Source organism: Chiloscyllium punctatum, chromosome 48 (genome assembly GCF_047496795.1).
Source record: "Chiloscyllium punctatum isolate Juve2018m chromosome 48, sChiPun1.3, whole genome shotgun sequence".
NCBI lineage: Eukaryota > Metazoa > Chordata > Chondrichthyes > Orectolobiformes > Hemiscylliidae > Chiloscyllium > Chiloscyllium punctatum.
In genome coordinates this window covers 46,104,349-46,113,998 of record NC_092786.1, presented here as the reverse complement: position 1 = coordinate 46,113,998, position 9,650 = coordinate 46,104,349, and the positions used below count along the sequence as shown (strand labels likewise).

At 40.8% G+C, this 9,650-nt stretch overlaps 1 protein-coding gene across 3 annotated transcripts in view; it reads right to left on the bottom strand.

The window, feature by feature from the left end:
* Positions 1-2,479: 2,479 nt before the first annotated feature.
* Positions 2,480-9,650, bottom strand: part of LOC140468973 (dipeptidyl peptidase 8-like) — a 30,426-nt gene continuing 23,255 nt past the window's right edge. For all 3 annotated transcript variants that reach the window (XM_072565127.1, XM_072565128.1, XM_072565129.1), the window contains 5 exons: positions 9,322-9,468; positions 8,483-8,635; positions 6,534-6,676; positions 5,665-5,776; positions 2,480-5,003 (listed from right to left, as the gene is read on the bottom strand). In XM_072565127.1, coding sequence (XP_072421228.1) covers positions 4,887-5,003; positions 5,665-5,776; positions 6,534-6,676; positions 8,483-8,635; positions 9,322-9,468 — 672 coding nt within the window. In that variant the 3' untranslated portion in view covers positions 2,480-4,886. The remainder of the gene's footprint in view (positions 5,004-5,664; positions 5,777-6,533; positions 6,677-8,482; positions 8,636-9,321; positions 9,469-9,650) is intronic.

Below are 9,650 nucleotides of genomic sequence, written 5' to 3'. Positions count from 1 at the left end.
ACTACCCTCTGTCTTCTTCCAGCCAGCCAATTCCTAATCCAAACCTCCAACTCACCCTCAATGCCATATCTCTGTATTTTCTGCAGTAGCCTACCATGGGGGACCTTATCAAACGCCTTACTAAAATCCATATACACCACATCTACCGCTTTCCCCTCATCTACCTCCTTAGTCACCTTCTCAAAGAATTCAATAAGGTTTGTGAGGCACGACCTGCCCTTCACAAAACCATGCTGACTATCCTTGATCACATTATTCTTATCCAGATGTGCATAAATCCTATCCCTTACAATTCTCTCTAAGACTTTGCCCACAACAGAAGTGAGACTCACTGGCCTATAGTTACTAGGATTATCCCTACTCCCCTTCTTGAACAAGGGAACCACGTTTGCTAGCCTCCAGTCCTCTGGCACTACTCCTGTAGACAAAGAGGACACAAAAATCAAGGCCAATGGCTCTGCAATCTCCTCCCTTGCTTCCCAGAGAATCCTAGGATAAATGCCATCAGGCCCAGGGGACTTATCTATTTTCACCCTTGCCAGAATTTCCAACACCTCTTCTCTACATATCTCAAAGCCATCCATTCTACTTAATCGTGCCTCAGTATTCATATCGACAACAATGTCCTGTTCCTGAGTGAATACTGACGAAAAGTATTCATTCAGTGCCTCCCCAATCTCTTCAGCCTCCACACGCAACTTCCCATTACTATCCTTGATTGGACCTATTCCTACCCTAGTCATTCTTTTATTCCTAACATACCTATAGAAAGCCTTAGGGTTTTCCCTAATCCTACCAACTAAGGACCTTTCATGTCCCCTCCTTGCTGCTCTTAGCTCTCTCTTCAGGTCCTTCCGGGCTACCTTATAACTCTCAATCACCCTTATTGAACCATCACGCCTCATCTTTACAAAGGCCGCCCTCTTCCATTTAACAAGGGATTCCAATTCCTTATTAAACCACGGCTCCCTCACACGACCCTTTCCTCCCTGCCTGATAGGTACGTACTTATCAAGGACACTCAATAGTTGCTCCTTGAACAAATTCCACATATCAATTACGCTCTTGCCTTGGAATCTACATTTCCAATCCACACATCCTAAGTCATGCCTCAACGCATCATAATTTCCCTGCCCCCAGCTATAACTCTTGCCCTGTAGTACACACTTATCCCTCTCCATCACTAGAGTAAACCGAAGAGAGCACACTGCTGCTGGTGACAGTGTCAGACGGCCTGTTGATGGGTTGCTTCACCTATGTTTATGTAAATAGCACTGAATCTGAACAGTGATTACATACTGACCATTCACTGAATTTTCTTACAAAAGGGATTTATCACTGTCTTCAGCAAAAACTCTCCTTCCTAACAGTAAATTCTGATTTATGTTTCAACATGCTTTTCTTCCAATTTCTATAGGTGAGTGATTTATTTATAGACATGAAGGTAATACACAAAAATTAAGCATGGAAGTGAAGCTCCAGTGAGTTGACATCCTGTTTATATTCTTTCTCAGTCTACACTGAAATCACACTATTAACCTCTATCCTCCTGAAAGAGTATGAGAATGTGGAAATCATTACCACAAAGAGTAACTGAGGTGACCAGGTAAACTCATTTAAGGGAAGGCAGATGAACACACAAGAGGGAAAGGAATAGAAGGGTTGGCTGACAAAGCCAGATGAAACAAGGTGTGAGAACGTTTGTGTGGGCATAAAGCTGTTTGCTGCCAAGGTTATGTCTGTGTAACTATGCATCTACAGGATTGTGCTCTCATACAGAATCATCATGCAACAATACAAATTCACGGTTACTCCCTGTCCGCCAACTTGAAAACAACACCGTTATCCATTGGCAATGTGTTCAATCATGCCAACTTACTGGCTTAAAAGGTTCAGAGAGAAATGTGGGGTCGCTCGTCTCCCCTCAGATTAGTCAAAGTTTAGGAGGACAGCTGTAGAAAACCAATTTAAACATAAAGTGAAACCATTTTTAGGCCAAAGAATGCCGCCCAGACAAGGCTGCATCTGGTTTCTGAAACTAATTTACTACAAACGCACAGTCAATGTCAACTGCAATTTGATCCTCATTTACACAAATGTGATCTTTGTACTGGACAAAACCATCAGCACAACTGGTAGGTCAAAGTCCAGATTTAACATTAAACATGATTATGTTGAAATGTTCCTATGAACTTATAATACTGGCTCAAAAACGTTGACTCGGACAATCTCGCCTGCCTTATAAAGATTGAATTCATGGAACAAACATTTAAACTTACATGGGAGAGGACTGACGTGTGAAAAGAGGCCAGACCTCTGAACCTAAGAACAGGTTTGGCTCATCAGTTAAAGACCCTTTAGGGAGGACATGAAGGAACCTCTCTCAAAAATGATTAAAACCAGTGCATTAACATAGTCACCAGCCGAAAAGAGGTAGAGGGATTCAAGTACCACAACAGAAAATAAAGAGACTAAAAGATAATGGCAAAAAAATTTATTCACACAAAATGCTGCTAGCGCAGCCTGCATTGAGTCCAGCGAGGCAGGTAGTACCATGAGCTGCTACCCGCTACAGCCCACACAGAGTTCTTCAGTAATGTCAACGAAGCAGCACTACATGCACAGATTCCTACTCCACTGCGTAGACTGTTAATGTAAGAGAATACTACATTCAGACTAGCAGGTAAGGAGTACCCATGAATTTGTATTGCCCCATAATAATTCAGTAAAAGGGTGAAATCTACACTTACTTCAACCCAAACCTTCCAATTAGTCCAGTGAACTGCTGGGTCCAATGCTGGTCAGACAAAAAACTACCCACTTACCCGGATGCAACTTTCCCCAGCCAAAATTCCAATGCAGGATTCTGAGTGCAGTGCAGAGAATCAGCCCAGAATCAATGCCCTTTTTGATACCACTGGTTGCTGTAATATGGTAAGGGTTTAAAGGTCCCAAAGCTTCTCATATGTTAGTGAATGAGCGTATGCAAATAGTGAGCAAGTGAATCTGTAGGTTTGTAAGGGTGGTCAGTGGGCACGGTAGTAAGTGATTAGAGTGGTCAGGCAGGTCAGGATTCCTGATGAAGGGCTTTTGCCCGAAACATTGACTTTTCTGCTCCTCGGATGCTGCCTGAACTGCTGTGCTTTTCCAGCACCACTCTAATCTAGACTTTGAGCTCCAGCATCTGCAGTCCTCACTTTCACCTACTGTAGTAGGTGAGTCAGAGGATGATTGAGTTGGGTTGGCAGGGCAGGGCAGGGGTTGTCAGGTCAGGGGCTGTCAGCTCAGGGACTAGTCAAATTAGAAGGTCAATGGGTGGAGACTAGTCAGGTTAACTCAGGGATAATTGGGTGGTGGGGATAGTTAAATTAGCAAGGACTGGTTGAGTTTGGTCAGATATGATCACATGGTGAGGGCTAGTTTTGGTTGATGAGGAGTTGGGGGCTAATTGAGTCAACTCAGAGGGATAGTTCTGACGTATGGATGGATGACAGGAGGTGGGGTTTCTCGGAGTTGTTACCCAGGTGGTAAAACTAGGATTTTACTCTCTACCACTTTCTGGTTAGCCAGCTGGATAGGTTTAGTGTCAGAGGATTTGCTCGTCACAAATCTCCTGGGCAATTTCAATGGGACTCAGCAGATTGGGACTTCAGTGAATGGCACCTTGGGTCATGTATTCATATATCCAACAGTCCCAGATCTGGGCCACAATTCCACAAATTCACTGGCAGTACATAGTATTGAGAGCAGAGGAACAGATTATTGGATCCAACAGGGTTCTGCCAGAGTTTATGCCCAATTCAAGCCTTCTCCCACCTGCTTCATATCCGTGTTCCACTCAGGAACATGCAACCTCCCTTCCAGATATCTGCTCCTGTACAATGTTACCACTTCACAGAATACATACAATTCTTTATGGATACTGCATCCGAAAATCTAAACAAATCTGGCATTGCTAAAACCCTTTCAACATGTATCTGAAAGAGAATAAATAATTCATGACCAGATTTTTTTTAAGTAATAAAAATGATACTGTTTAAGACATTAATCTAAACATTACTGTTACATAAAGTGCTCAAAAATGTTTCACAATCATTTCCATTTACGCTACAATCCGTGCAAATACAGTAATTACTGTTTTATGGTCATTAAGCAAATTAACAGCAGCACTGGGAGCAGATGCTGTTATAATGAAAAGCAGAACTGAAGATCTGGCCACCAGAAGCAAATGGGCAAGTCTCACTAAATCTGATCAACTCACCGGGAAAGGTTCCAAAAGATGCTGAGTTCTAGTGGTGAATCAAAGAGCAAGCAACACAGAATAGAAGGGAAATTGCTGCATTTTCAATATTTACTGATATACACACATTCATCAGAAGAAATCACCCTAATGCCCTTAACATGCCCTTGGAAAGTAAAGTTTCTGTGATCATGGGTTTTATTTTACAGTCTTGGTACAAACAGCAGAAAGTGATTGTCAGGCACTATTAGTGAGATTATGGGAGGGAGAGGGTGGGTGCTTGCAGGACGCAATTTTGTGCGAGGATTAGGAAGCTGATGTTGAGTATTGCCACTGGAGGATGGTGCTGGGGAAATACAAGCCACACGTTATAGATGTGTTAGTGGTGAGCAATGGAGAAGGGATGCTTATGGATAGGTGGGGGGAGTTCAATTGTTGCTCTTACTGAAATTGAGTGACAGCTGGCATCGCACGAAAAGATTCAGAGAGGTTATGACTACTTGAAAAAAAAATAACCACAAGTAGCGACGTATGGGGCGGTGGGGGAGAGCAGATCACTATTAATAGGAGCAGTGTCTCTCTTCTGACACCTATTGCATTGAGTTGTTGGCTGAGATGGGAAGTCTCAAAGGTAACACATCATCTTTTACTTCATTGCTGCAATCTGGGAAGCCAGGTTCTCCTGAAGATAGTACAGCAGATACAGTTCATAATGTTCACCAGACTCTGGAACACGAATACTGTGCCGCTCCTGGGGATACACCTTGAAAGAGTTGCAAAACAGTAATTAAAAAGTATACATGTTATCCTTCTTTAAAATTGAACAGTCTTCCATTTTAAGTATTGGTGTTTGTCTTGATTTCTTCTCAGTTTAAACACTTGGGTTTTCCCATGTTTGCCTAAATTGGGTTTCTTAACTCAATGCCAGTAAATTTTTAATACCAGTACCATGTAAGCAGCTTGGAACTAATCTATTTACCATAGCGATGGAATCTGTTAGTCTGTAAATGATGGGGATGAGGCCATAATAAGAGCAGAAGATGAACGTGACACCTCAAACTTTTCGACCATTCAATACAATCATAGGTGATCGTCTGCTTTAACACTACTTTCCTGTCTATTCCCTGTATCTCTTCGTTCCCCGAGTGTCAGTATTAAATAAACTCAATGGATGGATCATTCACAGCTCCCTGAGATTCAGCATACCAAATATTCACATTTCTCTTCATCTCAATCCTAATGATCGAGCTGTAATCGCAAGGGATTGCTTCTAATTCTAATTCTATCCTATCTCAGATTCTTAAAGCAAAGGAGGATATTGTAACTAATCCGGCAAAAAATGAATGTCTCTTAGATCAATCCATTCTTCGAAAACGCAAGACCTTATTAACACAGAAATTTATTTACTTGCGGTGTAACTTTACCTGCAAGTCATACGGCCTCCCTGCTCGAACGAGGAAGCTAAGCAGTACTGTAGTATGAGAAAAATGAACATTTTCATCGAGGAACCCATGTAAGAGCAGCAACCGATTGGGGCTACAGGTGGGAAAGAGAGAAGGAAACGTGATCACTGTTCATTTTCTGGAACAGTTTGCAATAAGCAGTACCTTTAGTGTCATGTTGTGAAAGTCACTGTTGATTAGGGTTCTTGCTGATCTCAAGACTGAATTTCACAGAACAATTTCTATTGCAAAGGCCAGCAATGTTCTTCTCCCTGTTTGTGGTATGAGTGCAATACTGCCAATACTAATCTGCGTGTACTTTTTTTCAAACCTAATTACCCAAAACATCAAAGTCAGATAATTGGAACTGAAGCATTGTTCAGGCAAATTTAGATCAGAGATGCATCAGATTCAGCTCAGCAATTCACCACAGTTGTTTGGTTCAATAACTGTACAACACATTAGTCATCTTGTTCAACACATCTTGATTGAATTAAATATTCTGGTTGATAACTTGAACTTTCATTAGCTTTCTGTGTCTGTCACCCTTAGCAGTCACTGCCAGTGACATTCACAGTTACCAGGCCACACAGCTTTACTTAACTGAAGTTACTAAACTCAATTGAAAACAAATCCTCCAATTAACTCAAGCTAGATATCTAAGATAACTTATTTTTCCATAAAATGAAATTTATAAGTTTGTAATTTAAAGTTTACAGTTACCAAAGGATTTTTAACGCTCTGAAATGAAAAGTGTGCACAGATAAGACTCAATTGTCTAACATTTGTGTTAGATAACTAAATGTGAAAACTGCTCACCGCAACAGACATAGCAATGTGGCGGTACTTACTCAAGGGGAAACCGGTCAACTTGCATTGCTGCTGATCCAATATCATAGCCACTCTCATTTTTATCTGGGAAACCCATGTAGCGTTCTGTGTATCCAGTATCATAGAAGATCCACAGTGTCACAGGGGCTCCAGCTATGGCTACCTGCGCACAAGGTGACCAATTATAGCATTAGCGTCCACATTCAGCAACAAAGCCACAAAGGCCTGAACCAGGCAACAGGAAAAGGGATCAGAATGTTTTATCCAATATCCAGCTTTCCTCCAGCAAAACACTGGAAAGATTGATGGCATCATCTTCGATCCTCATCACAAACATCATATGCTTGTTACCGATTCCAACCCTATCTCAGACCAGACCAGATTATTTTTGTAATGTCAACATCCTATTTGTTCTTGAGTCATGCTTCCAATTCCAGTACAAAGATTTGGCCACTTTTACCAAATAACAATGTCCTCCTCTGTCTTTCTCGTAGCCCATCATTCACTGAAACCTTCACCTTCTGTCTATATCACCTCCTGGTTGGACTTTTCTGTTCTGCCTGCCATAAACTCTACATCCCGTATTTAATCCAAACTAAGTCTGACTTGCCCATGTGTTTGCTGACTTATGCTGGCTTCTGATGCCAAAACATCAAAGCTAAAAGTCATGCCCTGAAATTTAACCCATTCATGGCCTCAAACATATCATCTCTATAACCTCCTCAAATTTAGGAGAGGCCATGGTCTAGTGGTAATTTTACTAGACTATAGATATAGAAACTCAGCTAATGTTTGGGGGACAGAGTTCAAATCTCATGCAATTTGAATTCAATAAAAAAAATCTGAAATTAAGCTACTGATAACCATGTTGCTCAAGACGACAGCGCAAGGGCAACGAGGGACAGGCAATAAATGCTGGCCCAGCTGGAATTGCTGGGATCCCATGAATGGATAAAAAGAAATCTTAGAATCTTGAGGTAATCCTTCCTCCATTCAAAGTGCGCTGAAGCCTTCAGCTGCCTTGTCTCCTTTGATACTCTTATATCTGTCTACCTTCATCTCCATCCTTTTTGAAATCCATCTCTTAGAGAAAACATTTGGTTACTTCTTCCTCTGGATCAGTGTCCTGTTCTTTATTAGGCCATTGCAAAGTGCCAAAGTTGTTTTAATGTTATGAAAGATTGTGATTGAGTGCAGAGGGAAACAGTAATGTTCCTAATGATCAGTTGGAGGTTAGGTTGATAAATTTAACTTGTCATGAGATTGAGGGAAGAGGTTCAGAGAAATGTTTTATCCATTGAATTGTCCAAGCATGGAAACCTATGCCACAGAAGGTAGTTGAATATGAGATCATCATAATTTTAAAGGGAAGTGTGGATAAATCTTTAAAACAGAGGGCATTTTAGTACTGTAAAAGAGAATGGACAGTAAGCTTCAGTTTGAATGGTTTGGCAAATGGTTGGCACAGACTTAATCAGTTGAAAGGCTTCCTTTTCTGCTGTGAATATCGAGGAATCAACGGCAAGGTAACAACTAAGAGATAATGAAAGTTGCTTCCGAATGGTCCATATAACAACTAAAACAAAAGGTATCCAAAAACAATAAGTTTTAACTTACCAGCTGTAGAAGTATCACACAACAGTGGGCTTAGAGGAAGTGAAAGTGGATCTTATCTGTACAGTGATAGTGTCCTACCTCTGAGTCAAGAGACCTGGGTTCAAGTCCCACCTGCTCTAGAGGTGTGTAATAACATTTCTGAACAGATCGATACAGAAAATTTGTAATACACAAAATGAAGAAAAGGATGGTCATTTTAAGTTTTGTTATTACATTTAAACACAGATGATCCATTCACATACTCCAACCTCAGGTGATCTGTAGGCTTCCTTATCATAAACACATAAGGAGTCACTTTCCTAATTTTCTTAATGAAAGAGCTAAGTGAATGAGAATAGGTTATCATACAAACCTTAAATATTTCTGGTCTCCTCACTAGACCCATAAGCGACAGATAACCTCCATATGACCAGCCATGAATTGCAACACGTTTCATGTCAACAAAGCTATACTTGGCAGCCAAATACTGTAGCCCTTCCACCTGGTCTTCAATTTCTACTTGACCCTGTTAAGAAATCCACTAATTAGAATGTTAAAAGAATTTGTGAATAGCATTGCATGATTAATATAAACCAACACCAAACCATACTAGGCCCATTAAGCTCATACTAAGCTCACATTTTACTTCAGCTGAAAACCTATATGCATTTGCAGAGAATAACATTTTAGAAGCAGTTGGATCTATGGATAGAGGGGTGTGAGATACTGAGTGAGTGACGGATGTGCATGAGAGTGAATATGACACTCAGTGAAAGTGACTAAGTTGTAAGTAGTTTGCTCCTTATTCTGAGACTCTGTATAGAAAGCTGCTCAGTCTGTTCACTCTGAGAGGTGGCTATTAGGGAGCTGGATCAGTGTCAAAGAGTAAAGGACTCTGCTCTTTAAAGAGAAGAGGAGACTGATTTTTTTTGTTGGTGTCTTTGCATTAAGGAGGAGTTTATTTTGAAGTTCTTTGGTTTTTCTTTATGTAAACAAAAAAAGGGGGAAAAAAAAATAGAAAGGTGCTCAGCTTCTCCTCATGGTTCTGTAGCTGAGATCAGCAATTTAGCAAAGAGGGTCAACTAGACCCATTTCATAGCAATTCAAAGGTTTTTTCCTATATTATCAAATTATATATTATGCTGTTATCTTCTAGTCTCACAATAAAAGAACTGCACGGAAGGCACACGAAGTATAAAGCTTTCCACCTACCATCTTGTACTTCAAGGCACCTTCAAATTTAAGGCCTCTGTGACAGGATCCCCTGGAATCGATGACGACGACAACATAACCAAGCTCTGCCAGAGTGTTCAGGCGCAGATATTTAACTCCCTTAAAGCGATTGTTTACTAACTGCACCTATGTGATTAAAAAAAGACTTTTGTCTATTGCATCATATTTTTGACAATCTTTTGTCCAAATTACTTTCACTGTGAAGTAAATACTCAGGTGGGTCAATGTCATGACATCAGATAGGGCACAGAAAATCATCATCACCAGGGATGAGGAACTGCAGTTAGGTAGACAGATTGGAGAAATTG